This window comes from Triticum dicoccoides, chromosome 7B, assembly GCF_002162155.2.
Source record: "Triticum dicoccoides isolate Atlit2015 ecotype Zavitan chromosome 7B, WEW_v2.0, whole genome shotgun sequence".
In the NCBI taxonomy this organism is placed as follows: domain Eukaryota; kingdom Viridiplantae; phylum Streptophyta; class Magnoliopsida; order Poales; family Poaceae; genus Triticum; species Triticum dicoccoides.
Genome location: NC_041393.1, coordinates 745,483,073 through 745,510,939, shown reverse-complemented (window position 1 = coordinate 745,510,939; position 27,867 = coordinate 745,483,073). Strand labels below are relative to the sequence as shown.

Below are 27,867 nucleotides of genomic sequence, written 5' to 3'. Positions count from 1 at the left end.
AGCCACTGAAATGCTGACGCGTGGATGCCTTTTGGTCCCAGTTGGTGCCACTAACAGGGACCAAAGGCCCTCCTGCCTGGGCTCGGCGCACCGGCCACGTGGAGGCCCATCTGTCTCGGTTCGTGTTAGAACCGGGACTAAAGGTCTAGGGCATTAGTAACGACCATATAGTCTCGGTTCAAGAACAGGGACAAAAGGCCCTCACCAACCGGGACTAATAGAGGTTTTTCTACTAGTGGAGGCGCGACAGAACCTCTTGTTTTGGCGGTGTGGCTCAAGGTGGCCTGTGGTCCTGTGGGCAGTGACGGCGGGGCGGTGACGACAACACGGGTGCGGGCAAGGAACGCAATTTGCACGCAAGAGGGAGGAAGGATGGGGAGGCAATGGGAAGGAGGGGGCTGGGGCACTCGAGGCAGTGCTATAGCACCCAGCTAGGGAGCATCGACGTTCAAGGTGGCCAGATGAATAGAAGACATGAGAGGGGAAGAGAGGAAGAAGACAAAGTGCACTCCAAAAACTACCCAAATCATAGCAAAACTACTGAAGGGGCATATTTGTCCGGTTTTATATATTTTGGGTTAAAACCTATACCAAATATACTTCAGGTTGAGGCACATTTGGGGGGGGGGGGCTCCTTTTCTTTGAGAAACACTATAACTTTATTCATACTCATAATAATTACATGTACACTGATTTGGACCTAAGATCCAAAAAAATACAAAGTAACTCCTATGACTAAGAATTAGAAGGAAATCTCTTGGAAACACCATCTTCGCGGTATCAATCTCTCCTCGAAAAAATAATCCAAAGACTTCGGTAAAGAGTTTGTAATTGGACTGGACGACGATGTTGTCACTCTTTCATCCGCACGAACATTACCAATAATGGTTTTTGAAAGCACCTTGAGTCGCCCATCCAAAAAAAGGAAGCCTTGATCGATGAACGTACTTGGGCCGGGGGTGGTTCCCCAGAAGTGCAGACCGTCGAATCATTATATCTTCACCATGGTGTCGATACAAGATTTCACCTTCATAAAGAATCATACCAAGAAAAAAAGCTTGACACAGCAACACAAATGCATCAGATCCAAATAATCGGGGGGAGGACAGAAAACTCTCTAACCTCCTAGCACCGCCAAAAGGACGAGAGCAAATTTATTCTCAGAAAACTATGATTATCACTAGACATTGATAAAGAACATAGAGGTCTTGAAGATCTGAGGTCCCCCATCTCTCAGCGCCAAGATGACAGCTGGAAATGAGGGGGCCTATATTTCTCGTATGGCAGCGGCAGCGACGATAAACCCTAGCGGTTTTTCCTGTGCGTTGTGTAAATGGACCTTTTTTGTGTGTAAATGGACCTCCTTCTTAGTGGTGTGCCACAATTTTTTGTCACTCCACCGGGGCGGATTCAACAGGGTGTAGGCCGGGATGGGCTACACCCTTAGAAATTGGCCCAACACCAGCAAAGCCTTGAGGCTCAGCAGGCCAGCCCACTAAGCATATACTGATCACCGATCGATCGCACGGCACCACGCGTGACTAGGACGTGAGCCCACAAATCCAATTGTACGAGTACTAACCCTAGGCCCTGACGGCGGCGGCGCGACAGAGGACCAGCGGCAGTGCGACGGCAGAAGGTGCGTAACGCAGGACGACAACCGGCAAGCATCCAGCAGGAGCGGCACTAGGCACTCGGCCACTAGTAATCAAATCAAGTGCGCTTCAGGATAGGTGCTAGCTCCGTGCATTTCCTCTCTTCAATCCTCGCTTTTTGCATTGTACAAGTGGTTCGTCTCTGAATTTGGTACCTACGGATTGGCACTTTGGCAGTCTTACGTTTGTGGTATTGAAATTTATCTACTTGCGCCTCACCCTAGTGACCTAAAATTCACGGACGAAATTCTACTATGTTTCTTCCGATTCTACCTACAGTTCTTTTGTTTTTCCTGGATGAGACCCAAAAGGCAATTTGGAGATGACATGTGTCTCAACTCGTACGAGTACTAGGAATAGTAAAAGAGATTCCATTATGTTCACATGGTAGGATTATTTTCCAATTGTGTCTGAGCTAATGCTCTAAGGAAAACAAATATTAACTCGGACTCAATGGAATTTTTTTGTCATGTGAACCAAATGACATCTCCTTTTCTATTTCTATTCATAGCATTTGCGATAGATGCCATCTCCATGTAGGGTGGTTCCATTGGAGATCAGAGACGCCAGTGTGGCCGCGACATTGGATGCGGGCCATGTACACACAAGGCATATATTCGAGTATTTAACCAAAAACTACCACATTTGCCGGAAACGTGACAGAAAACTATCACTCTACGTTTTTGTGCGAAAAATAACCAAATTTTTCCTAAGCAGTGGCAAAAAACTACCAACTCGCGTAATCGCTCGCTTTGCCCGTGCTAACCCCTATTCTGACCGGTTGGGCCCGCCAACAGTTGCCACGCGGGCTAACTGACGCCCGGCGCGCGCGGACGGCCGTTAACGGCCCGTCCCCTGTCGCTGCGGGTCAAGATCTGACCCTTTCCCCTCTCGCTGCACTCTCTCCGTCCTCTCCCTCTCTCTGAACTAGGTGGCGGCGGCGGCAACGATGGCGGCGGTGGTTCCGGAGGGGGGCGTCGGAGATATGGGTGGTGGCGGCGGCGGCGGCGACGCAGGCGGCGGTGGCACAAGTTTGGACGCTGCGGGCTCAGTCGACAATTGGTTGGGGAGCACCAGCTTCTCGACGCAGGCCGGCTCGCAGCAGCAGGAGGCACAGCTCGCCCAGTCATCGCCAATGGGTTGCAGGTATGGAAAATATCATCTGCTAGGTTAACTGCTTCAATCTGCCAAACAGGTTAGCTGCTCATGAATTGGTTAGCTGCTTCAATCTGGCAAATTAGTAATGTGTGTTTGTTAGAGCTTGTTGGACATGTGTAGTAAACTGTATTGCACTTGTAGCTCTGTCATTTTCAATTGAATTCATGAGCACCTATTTCTGCAGTTTTGCTGACAAGAAGTGGGAGATATGGTTTCATTTAGAAGGAAGAAACCCTGTGAAAAGGGTTATATATGAGTCAGATATATCTTTTGTTACTCTACAATTACTCATTGCTAGTGAAGGGTATGGGCAGAGTGATTACATGTACTATGTGAAGGAGGAGGAAATTGGATCTGCAAGAGTAAAGTATTTAGGTAATGAATCTAGTGTTCATGAAATGTTGGAGTTTTTTAATCATGTCAATGTTGTGAACATAAGGGTTGTGAGAGATGTTGAACCTGCAATAAGTACACAGGCTATTCAGAATTACATGAACACTCAAGAGAGTTGTTGTGTGCAAAAGGTTGTGGAGCAATCTGAGTTTCAGAATGAGATAGATGATAGAAAGGCTCAGCTTGAGAGGAGCAGGATTCAAAGAGAGGCAGATTTGAACCACTTTGAAGGAGACACTGAAGTGTCTGAATTTTGTTCTGATGATTCAGTTCATTCAGATGGTAGTGCTGAAGCTGTTCAACAAATGGAAATAGAGTGTGCCTCTGAAGAGGAAACACCATTGCAAAGTACTGCTATTGTGAAACATGTGAAGAACCCTGGGCCAACTAGCAGATGTCACAATGAGGTAGAGAAAAAATGTTTTGAAGATTGGTTTCCTGAAGCAGATGAGTTTTGTTTTGCTGGTGATCCAGGCATAAGTGATGAGGAAGAAGAAGATGAAGTTGAACTACCATACATCATGAAGAAGGCAAAGACAAAGAGTAGTAAGAAAAAGATGAAGGAAAGAGTATATTTTGACCCTTCAATTCCCAATTCACATTTACTCTTGTGCAAGAGCTTGTGTTTTGATTCTGTTTACCAGTTCAGAGAAGCATTAAGAGATTTTCATATAAGAACTTTGAGGTCTTTTCACTACCACAGGAACACTCCAATAAGAATTATTGTTTGGTGTGCACAGAGAGAGCATGGATGTGAATTTTACATCTGTGCCTCCAAGATAGCTCATGAAAGAACATTTTGCATTAAGAAGTGTAACATGGAGCACACTTGTCCAGCATCAGCAGAGAACACAAAAGTTACTACTAAGTGGCTTTCCAAAGAAGTTGAGCCATCTCTTAGAGCAGATCCTAGAGCACCTGTGGATTCACTTATTAAAAACAGCAAAGTCAAGTTTTCAGTTGATGTATCAAAGAGTGTGGCCTATAGGGCAAGGAGGAAGGCTATGAAGGTTGTACAAGGTGACCAGAAGGAGCAGTACTATAGACTGAGGGACTACCTACAAGCAGTTCTTGACACAAACCCTGGTAGCAGGTGTGTAGTTACAACATTTGAGGACCCAGAAAACCCTGCCCCAACTCCTAGATTTAAGTACATGTTCTACTGGTTGCATGCATCAAAGCAAGGATTTCTTAATGGTTGCAGGCCCTTTATAGGTAAATATATAACTGCATTATGTTCAAAATATCTTGTTGTAATTTTTTGGTAGCTAATTTGGGTATGGATGCAGGGCTTGATGGTTGCTTCATCAAGCTAACCACTCGACAGCAAATTCTTGCAGCCACAGGAAGAGATGGCAACAACAACATCTACCCCATAGCCTTTGGTGTGGTTGATAAGGAAGATTCAGAAAGTTGGACATGGTTCTTAACCCAGCTAAGATGTTGCATTGGAAGTGGAAGCAAATTTGGACCTACACCATTATTTCTGACAGGCAAAAGGTATGCAACCTATCTTAGCCAGTAGTTCACATAAATATAGTTATTAATGGCTTTATTTGTTTTTGTTCATGACCATGGTTATTAATTTACAATCAGGGTCTTCTTAAGGCTATAAATGAGGTGTTCCCTGATTCCCCTCAGAGATTCTGCCTCAGGCACATCTATGCAAATTTTCAGTCAGCTGGTTTCAGAGGAGCAGAACTAAAAAAGCTAGTAGATAAGGCTAGCTACTCATTCACCAAACATGGCCATGAATTAGCAATGGCAGAGCTTAAAGCAGAGTGTGAGGATGCCTGGAAGTGGCTTTCAAAAATTCCAAAGGAGACTTGGTGTAGGTCTTCAATGGATTACAATTGCAAAACTGATCTTGTTGTGAACAACCTGAGTGAGGCTTTCAACAAAATGATCCTTGATGTTAGGGCCAAACCAATTAGAACTATGTTTGAAGGAATAAGGACTAAGCAAATGATCAAAAGGCAGAAGACCAGGGAAAAAACAGAGAACAGCAGGTGGATGATCACACCCAACTATTCAGAGAAACTAGAGGAGAATAAGAAGTATGCCAAATTTTGTGAGGCACATAAGGCTGGTCCTGACATTTGGCAAGTGTCTAGTAAGGAAAATCAGTACTGTGTCAACCTAGCTACTAACTCATGTGACTGCAGGAGGTGGGACATGACAGGTGTGACATGCAGTCATGCAATAGCAGCAATGAGCAAGATTCACATGCACCCAGAGGACTATGTGCATGAATTTTTCAAAAAACCACTATATATTGAAGCATACAAAGACATAGTGTACCCTGTCCCTGGTCCTGGATTCTGGCCTGACACCCATACTCAGGATATTGAGCCACCAGTGTTCAAAGAAAAAGCAGGGAAGAAACAAACAGCTAGGAGAAAGGGCCAGTTTGAGGTGCCTGCACCAAAAGACACAAGCAGGATGGGAACAATTACATGCAGCAATTGTGGTCTACAGGGCCATAGATTTACTTACTGTGGGACAGCTCTAAACCCAAGTCTTCAGATGAGAAAGAACTTACACCAGGTCATTTAAAAATGTTGCATTCTTTGTTTAGTTAATAGTTGTTTAATTATGTACTAACTATCTTAATTCTGTCATGCAGGAGAATAGAAAAAATTTTAGGGGTTCCTCTAGTGCTAGTCACCCACCTCCAGAACCACCACATCAACACCAAACTTCAGAGAGGCCAGCCTCATCTACTCCACCTCCTAAAGCAGTGAGGAACAGAAAAATAGCAGCAGATAAGAGAGCTTCAGCATCAACTATTTCTGCAGGAGCAGCCAGGTCTTCACCAGCACCTCCAACAGGATCAGCATCAACAAGAGCTCCAAGAGGATCAGCATCAACAAGAACATTCAATGCACCAAGAGCATCCACTGCAGAATCAGGGATATTAGCAGGCAAGAGGAAGAGGAAACCCCCTAGCAAGTTTGCACTATATTTTAGTGCTAGTGGAAACCATTGAAACTCTGCTACTAGACTGCTTAAATTTGTGGCAATGTGTTCTGCTACTTAGTTTGATTGTATGGTACTAAGTTTGTGCTCTGCTACTAGACTGCTTAAATTCAGACATGTGAACTTGTGTGCAATGTGCAATGTTGAATGTATGGGTTAAGTTTGTTTTATTTGTTTTACTTTGCCATTTGTGCAGTTTAGGTGCATGTTTTAATTTGTTTTTTTGTTTTACTTTGCCCTTTGTACAGTTCAGAAGTGACTGCCAAATTCATTTTAGAAAAAAAAAATATGCACAAAAAATGTCTGGCCTGGGCTTGAACCCAGGACCAGTTGGTTGTAACCATGCGTTCAATACCAATAGGGTAGTGCTAGTGATTTGTTTGCATAACATCGGCCAAACTTATTATATGTTGCCCACCACGTCGTGGAATAAACCCAGCCGTTTCGGATTCTACGAGTTTATTATGCCACCCACCACGCTCTCTGCTCACTCGCCCACTCGCCGCTCACACCGCCCACTCCGCTTCCCCCTCTCTCCTGTCGAAATCGCCGCCGACAACCACCGCCACCGCCGTCGCCATGGACTGGCAGCTGGCCATCGAAGCTCTCGCCGGCAACAACCAGGAGATGCGCGCGCAGTACAGGGAGATTGCGCGCTGGTTCCCCAGTAGCGATGATGAGGAACCACGCCCGCGGCCTCGTGAAGGTGATGACAGCTGCTGAAAAGCAGCGCGCCTTCCCTGCCGGCCGCACCATCCCGCCGCCGTCCCTTCTGCTGTGGGCGATGCGCGAGGTGGAGCGCTCCCCCGACCCCAGGCAACGCGCCCGATGGTGGATGTACCGCTCATCCACCACGCCGCCGGCCGCCGCGGACCACGTCACCGACGCCGTCCTCGCGCTCCCAGCCCCAATCAACAACGCCTACTGGGACAGGCGCAATCCATGGGTCCTTGGCCCCTCTGACGACTCTGACGGCGAGTCTTCAGACGACGAGTCCTCTGACGACGAGTCCAGTGAAGATGATGAGGACGAGTCGTCTGACGAATCTGACGAGGTGGATGAGGTCGTCGTCCTCTCCGACGACGAGCCTGAAGTGCAGATGCTGGCTCCCGTCCTCGACGCCGTGGAGGGGGACAGGAACCTCCCAATCCACGTGGATGCGCTGCCGGAGGTCGATCTCCCAGACGGCGTCGTGGTGAAGCAAGAACAAGATGGCGGCGAGGAAGATGTGGTGGAGCCGGCGCCGGGCAAGAAGAAAAGGGCGGCCGTGACTGCAGTGCGCCGCTCCCATCGCCTGAAGATGCTGAAGAAGGAGGAGTGAAGTGCTGCCTTCAGTTAGTTCAGTGCAAAAAAATTCAGTTTCGTCAGTCCTGGACTTTCATAAGTTCAGTAAGTTCCTAGGCTCAGTTTCGTCAGCACTATCTACTTGCTATCTATGTCAGGCACTATCTACTACTACTTGCTATCTATGTCAGACTATGAATGGTAGTACTATCTATCTATGTCAGATTATCTATATATGTTAGTTGCTACTTGCTACATATGTTAAGTTATTTGTCACACTATCTAAGCTACTTCCACTCTGCTATATATGTTACTTGCTGCTTTCTACTTCCAACTATGTCACTACTGTCAATTATCCACACATGATATATGCAGAGTAAAACAGACTCATCATAGATAAAACATTCTTACTTAATTAACTTAGCATGAGTACTCACTTAGCATAGTAGGTCTTAACATAAAAGTCATTACATCATAGATAAAACCAACTAGTTCTTAAACCATAAGAGTACCTCCCTCCCTCATACCATTCTGAAAGCACATAAAACTTTCCCAAAATATACACCTAACATGCATGACATTCCAAGGCCAGCTATATATATAGGCCTACTAATTACTTAACCCACACACCAAGCACTTCACTCATTCATAATTGCCTTGATCCTCTCCAGCTTATCTTTGCTGGCATGCCCAGCATTGACCAGATCAGCAATCAGATACTCCAGCTTCTTTTTCTCTTTCCTAAGTAGGTCTGTGTCCCCCTCCACTTCCTTCATGGCCTTCCTCATGTTCTGAATGATATCTGCTTGGCTTTGAAGAATGCACCTTTGCTCCTTGGCCAAGGACCATCCACCCACTCCACAACCCCACAGTTCACACCTACATCCTACAGAAGCAATTATTTATAATTAAGCACAAATCACTTAGTAACAAACTTAGTACAGATAACCAAAGTTCACACCTACATCAATATGCTCTTAGAATTAGCATCAGACATAAATTCAGTTAACAGCTATATTTAGCATCTGACATAAACTTCGAATCAAACCTAAAGCAACTTGGAATCTCCAACTTGGATGAACTAACCCTAACCCTAACTCTGTTCCACCATTATGCACTTACAAAGAGCTGAGGATCCATTGAAACCATGTTGATGTCCTCGTCCGAGCTCTCCTCGTCATTCCAGGATGGCATCCTCAACTTCTACCGGCAGCAATGGCCGCGGCGGCGACGGCGACAGCCTGACCTAGCTCAGAGCACCAGGGAGAGGGGAGAGGATGAGGACGAGTGAGAGCGAGCGAGGAGGAAGAGAATGAGCGAGTGGCTGAGCTCGCTCGCTCTCACTTATTGACCCGACCGACAGCGGCCGTTCCGACAGGGGACGGGCCGTTAACGGCCGTCCGCGCGCGCCGGGCGTCAGTTAGCCCGCGTGGCAACTGTTGGCGGGCCCAACCGGTCAGAATAGGGGTTAGCGCGGGCAAAGCGAGCGATTACGCGAGTTGGTAGTTTTTTGCCACGGCTTAGGAAAAAATTGGTAGTTTTTCGCACAAAGACGTAGAGTGGTAGTTTTCTGTCACGTTTCCGGCAAATGTGGTAGTTTTTGGTTAAATACTCCATATATTCTGTAGTTTATACATTGTCTGAAACAGGGTGATTCGTCCTCCTTTTTTTGTATATTGTGCTGTATCATTGTGATTCAGTAATATAGATAAGGAGCTCGCATAAAAATAAACGTTGGGGCCCAGCCTCAGCCTCATAATTGCAAAGGATGTTCCGAAATTTTAGTGTATATTAAAAAGGCTCGTCATCTGAGAATTCAGGACCATATTTAAATGAAGCTAAATTTACATTTAAGGTTGGTTTATCGAGTGTTGCTTATAAGACGATTGGTGTTGTTGTGTTGATTCATATTTAAATGAAGCTAAACAATAGTGTTGGTGTGTTTTTCATACTGTACTTGCATGTGTCATGCTTTAGGTAGGTTGGTTTATCGAGTGCGATTAGTTGGGCAGATGCATGCATGCATAGGTGAGCAAGTCACCTTGATTGAAGGCTCGAAGAGTCCGTAGACAACCGTTGAGTACTGTGCTGCTTATAAGACGCCAGAAGAGTTGAACTTCCGGCATAAGTGTAGAGATATAGCCGTTGTTTGCGTATGCCCTTGTGTTCTTGGCCGGCCTGTGACGTACTCTTATACCGCTATATTTACTTACTAGTGTGCGTCAAGACGTTTTTTTAATATATTTTTTTGAAGAATACATGAGGTTTAGTCACTTGCAGGTTAATCCATCATGTCCTTCGCGGGCGTATCTGCCATCGCCAACGGCGAGCTCCTGGGATCTGGCACCTCTCCCACCTTCAACGCCTACGCGGCCAGCGGGTACCACTTGCTTGTCGTCCAGGGTTACTCAATCAAGCGCGGACTCATCGAGTCTCACTCCTTTACCATCGGCGGCCAGCGCTGGTGCATCCACTACATGCCTCAACACGGGGACAACGTTGGCTCCATCACACTTTTTCTTAGCCTCGTCGAGAGCACTAAAGAGCCCATAAAGGCACAGTTCGAGTTCAGTTTCGTTAACCAGACTGACAAGCAAGAGCCGGCAAGTATCCACGACAGTGAAATATTCGAGTTCCGAACTAGTAAGCTCAAAGTCATCGAAAGAGAGGCCTTGGAGAAACACCTGAAGGACGACAGTTTCACCATTCGATGCGACATCGTGGTCGTAAATCCAACATGCGGCACTTCTCGATTTGTTGCGGTGCCACCGTCCAACATGCAACAGAACTTCACCGACCTTCTCCTGGCCGGGCAGGGCACAGACGTTGTCTTTTGTGTGGGCGGCAAGACGATCACCGCCCACCGTTGTGTCCTGGCGGCCCGCTCTACTGTCTTCAGGGCGGCACTCTTCGGTCCAATGCAGGAAGGCACGTCGTCGTCCATTGTGCAGATAGATGACATGGACGCGCCAGTGTTCAAGGCAATGCTAGAGTTCATCTACGGCGACACGCTGCACGCAATGAAGGAGAGCAAGGACGAGGTCATGGTGTTGCTGCAACACCTGCTCGTAGCGGCAGACAGGTACAACCTCCAGAGGCTGAGGCTGATGTGCGAGAAGAATCTCTGCGAGCACATCGGTGTGGATATGGTGACGAGCATCCTGGCACTCGCCGAGCAGCACGGTTGTCATGGGCTGAAGAAGGCGTGCTGCGAGTTCCTCTGGTGTCCGGACAACCTGAGGGCGGTGGTGGACACGGATGGATTTGATCACTTGTGCAGAAGCTGCCCCCCTCTCTTATGAAGGATATGATCCTTGGCGTGCTACCGGCAAAGTAAGACTTCTTCATATTAGTGCTAGTTCATCGTATTGGGGCAATATTTCAACTTCCCTTTTGCTTACAGTGTTTGTCATTGCAGAAGGAAAAGGGAATGATGGCTCTTCGACTTACATCTAGAGGACTCTTGGACGCAGCAGCGGAGGTGTTTCACAAGTCTCAGGGGTGAGTGCCATTGAATCACCCATGGCTGATCGTTGTCTGGCTTGCTATGAATTGTGATATCTTCAGTTCCGTTCCTCCCTTGCTGCCTATGGTGTAGCATGTGTTCTTGTGGGCCGATGTTTCATGGTTAAATTTCCTACTAGATGTCTTTTTGGGAGGATGTTTTATATTGATATCTTTGTATCCTCCAGGATGTTGCTATTTCTTTACATGCTATTCGTGTTGGAGCTTCTTATTAATTATACTGACAGATAATCCCTTTTCATGAAAAAAAAGTAGAAGAAAAGGTGGTGTCATTTCGTTTCGTCTCTTGCTGCTGGTGTTTGTTAGTTTATTGCATGCGTACTGTTATTCCGAAGATACCAGTCCCTTATGCAAGCTTGCTGGTTAATAGCAATATGCAATTTGCTTTTAATGGTTGCTTGAGATGTGTGTGTGCGCACGCGCGTGTGTGGGTGGGTGCGTGGTTGTGTGTGTGTCGGCAGGAGGGATCTTTTCTTTCAGTGTTTATGTCCTACTCAAGAAGATGAGACGATGGTGGCTCACTGAAGATGAAATAAGGTCCTCCCCGCAGCGATGCATCCAATGTCATCGGAGGGCATGTGGAGGTGTGTATCTCGGGCGGGTCTCGTGGGATTTGGTCGGTGTTGGTCTTCGGTGGATCCCTTGGATCAAATGTTTGTTTGTTTTCGTTCATGCATCTACAAGTTGGATCCTTTCGATCTATACTTCTCTTCATCGGCGACGGTTACTGTTCTGGTGGCGTTGGGGCCTTAGCAATGTTGAGGAAATCGTTAACTGGTAGCTGCTCGGTCGAATTCGGACTAGCGATTAACCGTTGAATCGACCTATTAACAGGATTAATCGGCCAACCATTAATCAGTGTAGTTTTAAACTCAATAGTAGAAAATTTTGTATGGAGAAGAAATTACGGTGCAAATATGAAGCAAATGGCACAATTTTCGTTTCTCAATATACCATAAACATGTATACACCAACAATCATCCATGTGGGTGTAAAAATCATCAACAAACATGTATACAACAGTACCATTTTGCTGATTTCGGCCTGGGATGCAACTCCGAAGGAAGGTGGTGGCCGTCGCGCAAGGCGTCTGAATGGATCGGTTGCCGGAGGTGGCAGGTCGCGAAGGAGGAGGACGAGGAGAAGTAGCTGCGCACAGAGGGAGATGAGAAAATGGCGACACACTGGGGATGAGGAGAAGCGGCGGTGCGCCAATGAGGACCTGCCAGCTGCCATCTATGTTGGCAGGGGATGAGAGTAGCAGGAGGCGGCGAGCGGAAGGCTAAACTCTAGCTCTTTAGGAGCGTGAGTGGCTGGGAGGGATTATGGGCCAAATAATCAGCCTTCGTTCGCCCACGAGTTAATGTGCCAACAACGACCATTTAATCGGTCTGACATGCCATTTAGTCATCCAGGCAAGTTAACGTGATATACTCGCTCATTCCAAAATATAAGAACGTTTTTGACACTAGCAGTGTCAAAAACGTTCTTATATTTTGGGATGAAACCCGTTCGTGCAAATAAGTTATAAAGAATCAAATATCTTGTTTATATGTAGTTGTTAGGCAACTAGCTCCACGTACGATTCTCCAGACCATTCAAGTGCATATCAAACAAACACGATCAATTCATTTGGAATATTTGCTTATCGGAGCATGCATGTATATTGGCCGGCACACCCACAATTTTCTTCAGTTCAATCATTGTATAGACAAGTTGTAGCAAGGAATTCCGTTGATTGATCGGGATATATATGGTGGTTGAACGTAGTAGAACAATAGGTGCACGTGTGCGTGCACAAACGAACTGATAGATACATTTGACTGGCCCCTAGCTGCGGTACCAGTCGGCCGGTACGTAGCTACAAATTATAAAGGAAGACGACGACAACCCATTCGTGTGCAACATGCATTACTATCAGTAGCCATATAGTACTGTATGTATCAAATTATCACAATCATGCATATAATTGCAGTGGAGAACTTATGCGTATCCTGGACATGTCTAGTTCTGCAGTTAAATCGAGCTGACATCCATTCGACCCCATGTGCAGGCACTGTTTCTTGCCATTGAGTGGCTTCGTTAGCCATTCAACAACCGAACGGCGATCGAGTAGCTAGTGTTCCGTACATGATGACATTGTGGTGGACGGAGAACACGAAGTGGTAGCTGCCATTGAGGTGAAGCGACATTTGGACGTTGGTTTTGATCTGACGGCTTAACATGCCAGATTAGATCTATTAATCTAACCGAGAAAAAAGAAAAAAGGGATAACGATAAGTGAAGGGGTCCACGTACCAACGTACGTGAGCCTCGATCAGAACTAGTGCGCCCTGATCGGGGGCGCCCAAAAACCAACTCAGGTTTTGGGTCCCTTGTCGCCAGCGCCATATAAAAGGATACGAAAGAGAGCTGGGCACCTGCGCGATCATAATTCACGTACGGTTTTCTCTCCTCCCGATATTCTCACCCCATCCGATCAGGGGAGCGCTGCAGTGACGGGAAGACCTAAGCCAGCCGCCGCCGCCGTCCCCGGCCCGTCCCGGTGGCGTCCTGAAGGAATCAGGACGTCGAGGAGAACATCTACTTCGACTACATCACCCCTGCATCACGCCTGCACCGAGCAGGCGATCATGTCCACTCCCGTGACATGTAAAGAAACCCTAAACCCTTCTCTGTTCATGTCATTTAGGTGTTCTAGTTGCAATCAATTTCTACTAATGGCATCCTATAGATGCATAATTATCCCAACAATGGTATCAGTCGCCAAGTTTGATTGCAATAGGTCCCTATATTATCGATCTGTAGATCAATATCAAGTTTAGATCAAATCAGGTTTAGGGTTTTTATGATCAAGATTGAAAGTTTTAGCCCTATGATCATGCTACTGTTTGACGTTCATGCCAATTGCCGTCTGCAAATAATTATGTGATACCCTAGTTTTGCTTCGGATCATTACTGCTAATGTCAGTTCCTTTTAATTAACCCATGTTAAAGATTAATGCTCATGGTTATGTCACGGTTAATTAGAATCAATCATGTTTAAGTACTGATTCTGGTTTTTCATAAGCAAATTAGAAGGCAGAGGGATCAACAGTAGCAACCCCCCCCCCCATGTTGAAGAACCCTAGAATTTATCCCCAATTCCAAAGAACCCTAATTCTGAAATTAGGACTATTTTCACCCCAAATCAAGCACTGATGTACACGGATTTGAAAAGAATGAGGAGAATCCTCACCTAACGCGCCGCGTACTCGCCTCTTCCCTTCGGGGCCCGTGCAGCGCCCACCGTTGCGCGAGGGCGAAGACGTCGCGACGCCACCGTCCTCGGGACGACGCACGGCACGAAGTGGCGCCGCCGCTGCCGCCGCTCTAATGGACGCGCCCTTGTTTGGCCGACGCCGAGCAAGTCGTCGTCGTTCCTCATGCCGCGGTGGCCGGCGTCCCTCCACCCTCCTTGATGCGCCATGTGCACGGGCGCTGGGGCCACGCTCGACGGGGGAGCGCGCGGGATTCATCCTGCTGCACGCTCCTCCGGCGAGCGCAGCCGCCGCGCCGCCATGGCCGGCGCGCCTCGAGCCGCCGTCGAACGCCGTCGCAGCTCACTGTACGAGCGTGAAATGCGGGGAGTCGTGGGGAAATGGATAGGGTTTGACCCAGCCGCAGGTTTTGCTCGGGTTTGGGGTGATCCGAGCCGTCGGCTCGATCCGACGACTCAGAGCACCGCGCGGCTCCCTGCTAGGCCAGCGGGCGCTAATGGGCCGATTCCGGCTGTGGGCTGCGGCCCAGGTTATGTCAGTCCAGCGAAAACACACACACACACACAAAAACTTCTTCTGGGCTGGGCCGTTTTACGTGTAGCTGTGGGGTATTTCGGGCCAAAATCACTGTCGCGATTTTCTGATTTTCCAGTGCGTTTAAGTTAATATAAACATTATGCTTTGAACTGTTTAAACCAGAAAATGCGTAAAAAATGTAATAAACACATTATTATTCTGGGTAAAATTGAACCAACGAGATATTTCATTCAGGATTTATTATGTGTTTTTGGATGATGAAATTTTTTAGACATCAAATAATGATAATATTTTTTTATGTTGATGTTTAAATTGAAAATGAAATGACTCTAATTTTAATTCGGACCAACGTTGTTTTATTATTATGAGTCATCCCCTATGATATTTTAATTTCATGTTTTTTCTGCCCAACGGTGTTTTGACATGGAGTTGAAATTAAATACTTGGCATGTTTGTTTATTTACCAACGTAAATTTATAATCATGCAAGTTTACTTATGAACTTTTATGATGATTTTAGCTTCCGCTCCATTCCGGTCCGACACGATCGAACCACTTACGGGGAGTAACTTCCCTCGTTGGAAGTCCCAAGTCGAATTATGTTTGGGTTGTAATGAATTTGACTATGCCTTGAGGGAAGAAAAACCTGTGGCACCTGTGGCAGGTGTCACAGGGTATGCAGAACTCAAGAAGGACTATGATGTTAAGATGGAAAAGTGGAACAAGTCCAACCATATTGCGCTTCTCATCATGAAAGCGACAATATCGCCGGACATTTCTGAAGCACTCCCTAAGAAAGACACTGCTAAAGATTTCCTCACTGAAATGGAGGAGCAATTTAAAGGCTCCGACAAAGTGTATGCTCATGAGCTTTTTGCTAAGCTTCTTCAGAAATACACTGTTGGCGGAAATGTTAGGCAGCACATATTGAGGGTGGTAAATGCTTTCACCAAGCTTAAGGCTTTGGAGTGTTCTTTAAGTGAAACCCTTCTTGTCATAATTATTCTTGAGTCTCGTCCTGAAGAGTTTGAACAATTTAAGGTCAACTATAACTCTCTAAAGGAAAAATGGCCACTCTCTGAGATGACCGCAAGGATCGTCCAGGAGGAAGAGAGGATCATGAGGCAGAAGAAAGACCATGTCTTTCATGTTGGCTCTAACAAGAGAAAGCATGACGGACAAGGTTTCCCTAAGCCTCAGAAAAGGCAAGTCAAGAAAGAAGGCACTAAGCCATTCAACCCTAAGGCATTCAAGGGTAAAGAAGCCGGTGGTTCTTCTTCTGCTCCTAGCAGCTCCACTGCTGGAGAAAATGCTTGTAACTTCTGCAAAGAGGAGGGACACTATCAAAGGGACTGCCCAGGCTTTCTAAAATGGATGAACAAAAGAGGTATTGATGAAATTACTTTTGTAGATGAATCTCTTTATGTTGATTTTTCAATAAAGTCATGGTGGATTGATTCAGGGGTAACCACTCACGTTGCTAACTCTATGCAGGGATTCGATACGATCCAAACCATAAGAGGAGGAACAAGAAAGCTTAAGGTTGCGAACGGAGTTGAGGCCGATGTTGAAGCTGTGGGATCTCTCACGTTGGAGCTACACACTGGCCACACTCTTAGATTGAATAATGTTATTTATGTGCCTACCTTAAGTAGGAATTTGATTTCAGTTTGTCGTTTAGATGATGATATGTATGAGTGCCATTTTGGCAAGAAACAATTTGCTTTGATCAAATGTAATAAGAATGTAGGCATCGGTGTTAGACGAGGCCAACTATACATGTTATCTCTTAATAATGATTCAGTTATGCATGTGAGTGATGAAATTAATGTTGAGAAGAAATAGAAAGGAGTTAGTAATTCTTCGAAATTGTGGCATTGTCGTTTGGGCCACATTTCAAGGGGGAGAATTGAATGTTTAGTTAAAAATGAAATACTCCTCCCATTAGACTTCTCAGATGCAGACAAATGTGTCGACTGCATCAAAGGAAAATTTGCAAAAACAATTAAGAAAGGAGCAGTAAGAGCCACATGGGTTTTAGAATTAATTCACACCGACATATGTGGACCCCTTAATGTTAAGTCTGTAGATGGTTTTGATTCGTTCATTACATTCACAGACGACTTTTCCCGCTATGGGCATATTTATCCCATACGTGACCGATCGGAAGCTTTGGAGAAATTCAAAGTCTATAAAGCGGAGGTTGAAAATCAACTGAACGCAAAAATCAAAGTTGTACGGTCTGATCGCGGGGGAGAGTATTATGGTAGGCATGCTGTTGGGGAACGTAGCAGAAATTCAAAATTTTTCCTACGAAACACCAAGATCTATCTATGGAGAGACCAGCAACGAGTAGAAAGGGAGAGTGCATCTACATACCCTTGTAGATCTCTAAGCGGAAGCGTTCAAGTGAACGGGGTTGATGGAGTCGTACTCGTCGTGATTCAGATCACCGATGATCAAGTGCCGAACGGACGGCACCTCCGCGTTCAACACACGTACAGCCCGGTGACGTCTCCCACGCCTTGATCCAGCAAGGAGAGAGGGAGAGGTTTAGGAAGACTCCATCCAACAGCAGCACAACGGCGTGGTGGTGGTGGAGGAGCGTGGCAATCCTGCAGGGCTTCGCCGAGCACCTACGGGAGAGGAGATGTGTCACGGGAGGGAGAGGGAGGCAACCAAAGGCCTTAGGTATGATTGCTCCTCCTTTTCCCCACTATATATAGGGCCAAGGGAGAGGGGGAGGGCGCAGCCTTGCCCCCTCCTCCAAGGAAGGGGTGCGGCTAAGGATGGGGAGGAGTCCATCCTCCCCAAGGCACCTCGGAGGTGCCTTCCCCCTTTAGGACTCTTCCCTCTCCAAGTTTCCTTGCGCATGGGCCTCTTGGGGCTGGTGCCCTTGGCCCATGTAGGCCAAGGCGCACCCCCTACAGCCCATGTGGCCCCCCGGGGCAGGTGGCCCCACCCGGTGGGCCCCCGGGACCCTTCCGGTGGTCCCGGTACAATACCGATGACCCCGAAACTTGTCCCGATTGCCGAAACAGGACTTCCTATATATAAATCTTTACCTCCGGACCATTCCGGAACTCCTCGTGACGTCCGGGATCTCATCCGGGACTCCGAACAACATTCGTTAACCACATACAAGCTTCCTTTATAACCCTAGCGTCATCGAACCTTAAGTGTGTAGACCCTACGGGTTCGGGAGACATGCAGACATGACCGAGACGTTCTCCAGTCAATAACCAACAGCGGGATCTGGATACCCATGTTGGCTCCCACATGTTCCACGATGATCTCATCGAATGAACCACGATGTCAAGGACTTAATCAATCCCGTATACAATTCCCTTTGTCTAGCGGTATTTTACTTGCCCGAGATTCGATCGTCGGTATCCAATACCTTGTTCAATCTCGTTATCGGCAAGTCACTTTACTCGTTCCGTAACACATCATCCCGTGATCAAATCCTTGGTCACATTGCGCATATGATGATGTCCTACCGAGTGGGCCCAGAGATACCTCTCCGTTTACACGGAGTGACAAATCCCAGTCTCGATCCGCATAAAACAATAGATACTTTCGGAGATACCTGTAGTGCACCTTTATAGTCACCCAGTTACGTTGTGACGTTTGATACACCCAAAGCACTCCTACGGTATCCAGGAGTTATACGATCTCATGGTCAAAGGAAGAGATACTTGACATTCGCAAAGCTCTAGCAAATGAACTACTCGATCTTTTGTGCTAGTCTTAGGATTGGGTCTTGTCCATCACATCATTCTCCTAATGACGTGATCCCGTTATCAACGACATCCAATGTCCATAGCCAGGAAACCATGACTATCTGTTGATCACAACGAGCTAGTCAACTAGAGGCTCACTAGGGACATATTGTGGTCTATATATTCACACGTGTATTACGATTTCCGGATAATACAGTTATAGCATGAATAAAAGACAATTATCATGAACAAGGAAATATAATAATAACACTTTTATTATTGCCTCTAGGGCATATTTCCAACAGTCTCCCACTTGCACTAGAGTCAATAATCTAGTTCACATCGCCATGTGATTAACACTCACAGGTCACATCGCCATGTGACTAACACCCAAGAGTTTACTAGAATCAGTAGTCTAGTTCACATCACTATGTGATCAACACTCAATGAGTTTTATGTTTGATCATGTTGCTTGTGAGAGAGGTTTTAGTCAACGGGTCTGAACCTTTCAGATCCGTGTGTGCTTTACAAATCTCTATGTCATCTCCTAGATGCAGCTACCACGCTCTATTTGGAGCTATTCCAAATAACTGTTCTACTTGGAGCTATTCTAAATTGTTGCCCCATTGTACGTATCCGGTATCTCTACTTAGAGCTATCCGGATAGGTGTTAAGCTTGCATCGTCGTAACCTTTACGACGAACTCTTTTACCACCTCCATAATCGAGAAAATTCCTTAGTCCACTAGTTACTAAGGATAACTTTGACCGCTGTCCTATGATCCATTCATGGATCACTCTTGTACCCCTTGACTGACTCATGGCAAGGCACACTTTCGGTGCGGTACACAACATAGCATACTGTAGAGCCTACGTCTAAGCATAGGGGACGACCTTCGTCCTTTCTCTCTATTCTGCCGTGGTCGAGCTTTAAGTCTTAACTTCGTACCTTACAACTCAGGCAAGAACTCCTTCTTTGACTGGTTCATCTTGAACACCTTCAAGATCATGTCAAGGTATGTGCTCATTTGAAAGTACCATTAAGCGTTTTGATCTATCCTTATAGATCTTGATGCTTAATGCTCAAGTAGCTTAATCCAAGTTTTCTATTGAAAAACACCTTTCAAATAACCCTATATGCTTTCTAGAAATTCTACATCATTTCTGATCATCAATATGTCAACAACATATACTCATCAGAAATTCTATAGTGCTCCCACTCACTTCTTTGGAAATACAAGTTTCTCATAAACTTTGTACAAACCCAAAATCTTTGATCATCATCAAAGCATACATTCCAACTCCGAGATGCTCACTCCAGTCCTTAGAAGGATCGCTGGAGCTAGCATACCTTTTAGCATCCTTAGGATCGACAAAAACTTTCTGATTGTATTATATACAACCTTTCCTCACGAAAACTGGTAAGGAAACTCGTTTTGATATCCATCTGCCAGATTTCATAAATACAGCTAATGCTAACATGAATCCGACGGACTTTAAGCATCGCTACGGATGAGAAAATCTCATCGTAGTCAACTCCTTGAACTTGTGAAAAACTTTTCGCCACAAGTCGAGCTTCATGGACGGTGACATTACCATCCACGTCCGTCTTCTTCTTAAAGATCCATTTATCTCAATGGATTGCCAATCATCGGGCAAGTCCATCAAAGTCCATGCTTTGTTCTGATATATGGATACTATCTCGGATTTCATGGCTTCTAACCATTTGTCGGAATTTGGGCCCACCATCGCTTCTCCATAGCTCGTAGGTTCATTGTTGTCTAGCAACATGACCTTCAAGACAGGATCACCTTACCACTCTGAAGTAGTACGTGTTCTTGTCGTCCTACGAGGTTCGGGAGTGACTCGATCCGAAGTTTCATGATCACTATCATAAGCTTCCACTTCAGTTGGTGTACATGCCACAGGAACAACTTCCTGTGCCCTGCTACACACTTGTTGAAGTGACGGTTCAATAACCTCATCAAGTCTCCACCATCCTCCCACTCAACTCTTTCGAGAGAAACCTTTCCTCGAGAAAGGACCCGATTCAAGAAACAATCCATATTGCTTTCGGATCTGAATTAGGAGGTATACCCAACTGTTTTGGGTGTCCTATGAAGATGCATTTTATCCGCTTTGGGTTCGAGCTTAATCCTGAAACTTTTTCACATAAGCGTCGCAGCCCCAAACCTTTAAGAAACGACAACTTAGGTTTCTCTAAACCATAATTCATACGGTGTCATCTCAACGGAATTATGTGGTGCCCTATTTAAAGTGAATGTGGTTGTCTCTAATGCCTAACCCATGAACGATAGTGGTAATTCGATAAGAGACATCATGGCACGCACCATATCCAATAGGGTGCAACTATGATGTTCGGACACACCATCACACTATGGTGTTCCAGGCGGTATTAATTGTGAAACAATTTCCACAATGTCTTAATTGTGTGCCAAAACTCGTAACTCAGATATTCATCTCTATGATCGTATCATAGACATTTTATCCTCTTGTCACAATGATCTTCTACTTCACTCTGAAATTACTTGAACCATTCAATAATTCAGACTTGTGTTTCATCAAGTAAATATATACAACATCTACTCGAATCATCTGTGAAGTAAGAACATAATGATATTCACTGCATGCCTCAGCACTCATTGGACTACACACATCAAAATGTGTTACTTCCAACAAGTTGCTATCTTGTTCCATCTTTACTGAAACCGAGGCTTTTCAGTCATCTTGCCCATGTGGTATGATTTGCATATCTCAAGTGATTCAAAATCAAGTAAGTTCAAACGGTCCATTTGCATGGAGTTTCTTCATGCATATATACCAATAGACATGGTTCGCATGTCTCAAACTTTTCAAAAATGAGTGAGTCCAAAGATCCATCAACATGGAGCTTCTTCATGCATTTTATACCGATATGACTTACGTGGCAGTGCCACAAGTAAGTGGTACTATCATTACTATCTTATATCTTTTGGCATGAAAATGTGTATCACTACGACCGAGATTCAATAAACCATTCCTTTAGGTGCAAGACCATTGAAGGTATTATTCAAATAAATAGAGTAACCATTATTCTCTTTAAATGAATAACCGTATTGCGATAGACATAATCCAATCATGTCTATGCTCAACGCAAACACCAATCTCGGTGGTAGAGGGAGCGTGCGATGCTTGATCATATCAACCTTGGAAACACTTCCAACATATATCGTCAGCTCACCTTTAGCTAGTCTCCGCTTATTTCGTAGCTTTTATTTCGAGTTACTAACACTTAGCAACCGAACCGGTATCCAATACCCTGGTGCTACTAGGAGTACTAGTAAAGTACACATTAACATAATGTATATCCAATATACTTCTATCGACCTTGCCAGCCTTCTCATCTACCAAGTATCTAGGGTAATGCTGCTCCAGTGGTTGTTCCCCTTATTACAGAAGCACTTAGTCTCGGGTTTGGGTTCAACCTTGGGTTTCTTCACTTGAGCAGCAGCTGAATTGCCGTTTCATGAAGTATCCCTTTGTTCCCTTGCCCTTCTTGAAACTAGTGGTTTCACCAACCATCAACAATTGATGCTCCTTCTTGATTTCTACTTTCGCGGTGTCAAACATCGTGAATACCTCAAGGATCATCTTATCTATCCCTGATATGTTATAGTTCATCACGAAGCTCTAGCAGCTTGGTGGCAATGACTTTGGAGAAACATCACTATCTCATTTGGAAGATCAACTCCCACTCGATTCAAGTGATTGTTGCACTCAGACAATCTGAGCACAAGCTCAACAATTGAGCTTTTCTCCCTTAGTTTGTAGGCTAAGAAAATTGTCGGAGGTCTTATACCTCTTGACGTGGGCACGAGCCTGAAATCCCAATTTCAGCCCTCGAAACATCTCATATGTTCCGCGACGTTTCGAAAACGTTTTTGGTGCCTCTACTTAAACCATTTAACTGAACTATCACGTAGTAATCAAAACGTGTATGTTCGATGTTCGAAACATCCACAAACGACATTTGGGGTTCAGCACACTAAGCAGTGTATTAGGGACATAAGCTTTCTACTGATCGCATAATCGCTACTATCAACTTTCAACTATATTTTCTCTAGGAACATATCTAAAACAGTAGAACTATAGCGTGAACTACGACATAATTTGCAAAAGGTCTTTTGACTATGTTCAGGATAATTAAGTTCATCTTATGAACTCCCACTCAGATAGACATCCCTCTAGTCATCTAAGTGATTACATGATCCGAGTCAAACTAGGCCGTGTCCGATCATCACGTGAGACGGACTAGTCATCATCGGTGAACATCTTCATGTTGATCGTATCTTCTATACGACTCATGCTCGACCTTTCGGTCTCCGTGTTCCGAGGCCATGTCTGTACATGCTAGGCTCGTCAAGTTAACCCTAAGTGTTTTTGCTGTGTAAAACTGTCTTACACCCGTTGTATGTGAACGTAAGAATCTATCACACCCGATCATCACGTGGTGCTTCGAAACGACGAACTGTAGCAATGGTGCACAGTTAGGGGAGAACACTTCTTGAAATTTTGTAAGGGATCATCTTATTTACTACCGTCGTTCTAAGCAAACAAGATGCATAAACATGATAAACATCACATGCAATCAAATAGAGTAGTGACATGATATGGCCAATATCATATAGCTCCTTTGATCTTCATCTTCGGGGCTCCATGATCATCTTGTCACCGGCATGACACCATGATCTCCATCATCATGATCTCCATCATCGTGTCTTCATGAAGTTGTCACGCCAACGACTACTTCTACTTCTATGGCTAACGCGTTTAGCAATAAAGTAAAGTAATTTACATGGCGTTCTTCAATGACACGCAGGTCATACAATAAATAAAGACAACTCCTATGGCTCCTGCCGGTTGTCATACTCATCGACATGCAAGTCGTGAATCCTATTACAAGAACATGATCAATCTCATACATCACATATATCATTCATCACATCCTTTTGGCCATATCACATCACATAGCATACCCTGCAAAAACAAGTTAGACGTCCTCTAATTGTTGTTGCATGTTTTACGTGGCTGCTATGGGTTTCTAGCAAGAACGTTTCTTACCTACGCAAAGACCACAACGTGATATGCCAATTGCTATTTACCCTTCATAAGGACCCTTTTCATCGAATCCGATCCGACTAAAGTAGGAGAGACAGACACCCGCTAGCCACCTTATGCATCTAGTGCATGTCAGTCGGTGGAACCAGTCTCACGTAAGAGTACGTGTAAGGTCGGTCCGGGCCGCTTCATCCCACGATGCCGCCGAATCAAGATAAGACTAGTAGCGGCAAGCATATTGAACAAAATCAACGCCCACAACTACTTTGTGTTCTACTCGTGCATAGAATCTACGCAATAGACCTAGCTCATGATGCCACTGTTGGGGAACGTAGCAGAAATTCAAAAAATTTCCTACGAAACACCAAGATCTATCTATGGAGAGACCAGCAACGAGTAGAAAGGGAGAGTGCATCTACATACCATTGTAGATCGCTAAGCGGAAGCGTTCAAGTGAACGGGGTTGATGGAGTCGTACTCGTCGTGATTCAGATCACCGATGATCAAGTGCCGAACGGACGGCACCTCCGCGTTCAACACACGTACAGCCCGGTGACGTCTCCCACGCCTTGATCCAGCAAGGAGAGAGGGAGAGGTTGAGGAAGACTCCATCCAACAGCAGCACAACGGCGTGGTGGTGGTGGAGGAGCGTGGCAATCCTGCAGGGCTTCGCCGAGCACCTACGGGAGAGGAGATGTGTCACGGGAGGGAGAGGGAGGCAACCAAAGGCCTTAGGTATGATTGCTCCTCCTTTTCCCCACTATATATAGGGCCAAGGGAGAGGGGGAGGGCGCAGCCTTGCCCCCTCCTCCAAGGAAGGGGTGCGGCTAAGGATGGGGAGGAGTCCATCCTCCCCAAGGCACCTCGGAGGTGCCTTCCCCCTTTAGGACTCTTCCCTCTCCAAGTTTCCTTGCGCATGGGCCTCTTGGGGCTGGTGCCCTTGGCCCATGTAGGCCAAGGCGCACCCCCTACAGCCCATGTGGCCTCCCGGGGCAGGTGGCCCCACCCGGTGGGCCCCCGGGACCCTTCCGGTGGTCCCGGTACAATACCGATGACCCCGAAACTTGTCCCGATTGCCGAAACAGGACTTCCTATATATAAATCTTTACCTCCGGACCATTCCGGAACTCCTCGTGACGTCCGGGATCTCATCCGGGACTCCGAACAACATTCGGTAACCACATACAAGCTTCCTTTATAACCCTAGCGTCATCGAACCTTAAGTGTGTAGACCCTACGGGTTCGGGAGACATGCAGACATGACCGAGACGTTCTCCAGTCAATAACCAACAGCGGGATCTGGATACCCATGTTGGCTCCCACATGTTCCACGATGATCTCATCGAATGAACCACGATGTCAAGGACTTAATCAATCCCGTATACAATTCCCTTTGTCTAGCGGTATTTTACTTGCCCGAGATTCGATCGTCGGTATCCAATACCTTGTTCAATCTCGTTATCGGCAAGTCACTTTACTCGTTCCGTAACACATCATCCCGTGATCAAATCCTTGGTCACATTGCGCATATGATGATGTCCTACCGAGTGGGCCCAGAGATACCTCTCCGTTTACACGGAGTGACAAATCCCAGTCTCAATCCGCATAAAACAATAGATACTTTCGGAGATACCTGTAGTGCACCTTTATAGTCACCCAGTTACGTTGTGACGTTTGATACACCCAAAGCACTCCTACGGTATCCAGGAGTTATACGATCTCATGGTCAAAGTAAGAGATACTTGACATTCGCAAAGCTCTAGCAAATGAACTACTCGATCTTTTGTGCTAGTCTTAGGATTGGGTCTTGTCCATCACATCATTCTCCTAATGATGTGATCCCGTTATCAACGACATCCAATGTCCATAGTCAGGAAACCATGACTATCTGTTGATCACAACGAGCTAGTCAACTAGAGGCTCACTAGGGACATATTGTGGTCTATGTATTCACACGTGTATTACGATTTCCGGATAATACAGTTATAGCATGAATAAAAGACAATTATCATGAACAAGGAAATATAATAATAATACTTTTATTATTGCCTCTAGGGCATATTTCCAACACATGCTCCTTATGGGTAGATTCTTGGACCTTTTGCCAAGTTCTTATCTGAAAATGGAATCATTGCTGAGTACTCAATGCCTGGTGAACCACAACAAAATGGTGTGGCCGAGCGCCGCAACCGCACCCTTATGGATATGGTGCGAAGCATGCTTAGTCACTCGAGTTTACCAGTAAGCCTTTGGATAGAGGCATTAAAGACAGCTGCACACATACTAAATCTTGCTCCAACTAAGTCAGCACCGAACACACCTTATGAGATGTGGGCGGGAAAGAAACCGAGCTTGAATTACTTACGGGTGTGGGGTTGCCCTGCTGAAGCTAAAGTTTTCAATCCACAACTTAAGAAATTGGATCCAAAAACAGTTAGCTGTTTCTTCGTTAGATACCCTCATAGGGGAAAGGGATATCGTTTTTATTGTCCAAGTCACACCACCAAGTTTGTGGAGACTAGACAAGCGGTATTTTTTGAGGATAATGAGGTCACAAATTTAAGGGAGATCGATCTTGAGGAGAAGCGGGTTTGTGTGCCATCCCCGACTATCCAAAAGATTGTTTTTCCAATATGAAGAAATGTGACATATGATGCTCCTGAATCTCACGGTTCAGTCTCTCAGTCGAATGGTGATCCAGAAACTAATAATGAGAATCCAAACACAAATGAGGATCTCCGAGAAAATAATGAAAATGATGATGTTCCACCACCACCTCCGCCCATGGGTAGACCACGGCGTGAGAGGAAGAAAGCCATATCAGATGATTATATCACTTTTTTGATGGAGGACATGAATGATATGGGAAAGGTGGAGGATCCAACCTCATATAAGGAAGCCATTAAAAGCGAAAATTCGTCCAAATGGTTGGTTGCCATGGAAGACGAGTTGAAATCTATGGGCTCAAACGACGTATGAGACTTAGTAGAAGTTCCCGATGGAGCTAAGAAAGAAGGCTGCAAGTGGGTCTACAAAACCAAGTATGATTCCAAAGGGAATGTCGAACGGTTCAAGGCAAGGCTAGTGGCAAAAGGGTATACACAAAGAGAAGGCATTGATTATAAGCAAACCTTCTCTCCGGTGTCAACCAATGATTCTTTCAGAATCATAATGGCATTAGTGGCTCATTACGACCTAGAACTACACCAAATGGATGTTAAAACGGCATTTCTAAATGGTGACTTAAAAGAAGACGTTTACATGGCTCAGCCAGAAGGCTTTGTTGTGGAAGGAAAGGAACATTTAGCATGTCGTCTAAAAAAATCAATTTATGGCTTGAAGCAAGCTTCAAGAGAGTGGTACCTCAAGTTTGATAAAATTATCAAAACTTTTGGTTTCGCCGAAAATGTTGTGGACAACTGCATATACGTCAAGTTTAAAGGCAGTAGGTTCACATTTTTAGTCCTATACGTTGATGACATATTACTGGCATGTAGCGATAAGGATATGCTGCATGAGACCAAGAATTTTCTGTCATCCAGTTTTGATATGAAAGATCTTGGTGAAGCCTCGTATGTCCTCGGCATCGATATTCATCGAGATAGGTCCAGAGGAACGTTAGGACTATCTCAAAAGGCATACTTTGAGAGAGTACTGAAAAAAATTCAATATACATAAGTGCTCACCCTCACCTGCTCCTATAGTTAAGGGCGATAAGTTTGGGACATTTCAATGTCCGAGGAACCAATGTGAAACTGATCAGATGAAGTCGGTTCCTTATGCTTCAGCTGTTGGAAGCATCATGTATACTCAAGTATGTACACGCCCAGACTTATGTTTTGTAACCGGGGTGCTTGGCAGATACCAATCAAATCCAGAACCGGACCACTGGAAGGCCGCAAAGAAAGTCTTGCGTTATATGCAAGGAACTAAGGATTTCATGCTTACATATAAAAGAACTGATCACCTAGAAATTGTTGGTTATTCAGACTCTCATTTTGCCGGGTGTGTGGATAGTATGAGATCCACGTCAGGTTATATATTCACACTCGCGGGAGGAGCTATATCGTGGAAAAGCTCCAAACAAACGTTAACTGCTGGATCTACGATGCAAGCAGAATTTATAGCATGTTATGAGGCCACCGGGCAGGCTGTATGGCTAAAGAATTTTATACCCGGACTTAAAGTGGTTGACAACATATCTAAACCAATTTTATTGTACTGCGATAATGAACTAG

General features: G+C 45.4%; 2 protein-coding genes across 2 annotated transcripts; both read left to right on the top strand.

Moving 5' to 3' along the window:
* Window positions 1-9,760: 9,760 nt before the first annotated feature.
* LOC119335623 (BTB/POZ and MATH domain-containing protein 1-like) lies at window positions 9,761-10,771 on the top strand. Its single transcript, XM_037607735.1, has one exon. It carries the CDS (start codon window positions 9,761-9,763, stop codon window positions 10,769-10,771), a length of 1,011 nt encoding a protein of 336 aa, XP_037463632.1.
* A 5,060-nt stretch (window positions 10,772-15,831) lies between these two features.
* On the top strand, window positions 15,832-16,402 carry LOC119336183. Its single transcript, XM_037608195.1, has 2 exons — window positions 15,832-16,177; window positions 16,285-16,402. Exons 1-2 carry the CDS (start codon window positions 15,874-15,876, stop codon window positions 16,329-16,331), a joined length of 351 nt encoding a protein of 116 aa, XP_037464092.1. The 5' UTR covers window positions 15,832-15,873; the 3' UTR covers window positions 16,332-16,402.
* The last annotated feature ends 11,465 nt before the right edge of the window (window positions 16,403-27,867 follow it).

Excerpts from the sequence above, each read along its gene's own strand:
- LOC119335623 (XM_037607735.1), top strand. The coding sequence starts at position 9,761 with ATGTCCTTCGCGGGCGTATCTGCCATCGCCAACGGCGAGCTCCTGGGA.
- LOC119336183 (XM_037608195.1), top strand. The coding sequence starts at position 15,874 with ATGACCGCAAGGATCGTCCAGGAGGAAGAGAGGATCATGAGGCAGAAG. Across the intron at positions 16,178-16,284 it reads AAAATGGATGAACAAAAGAG|GGATTCGATACGATCCAAAC; the intron begins GTATTGATGAAA and ends AACTCTATGCAG.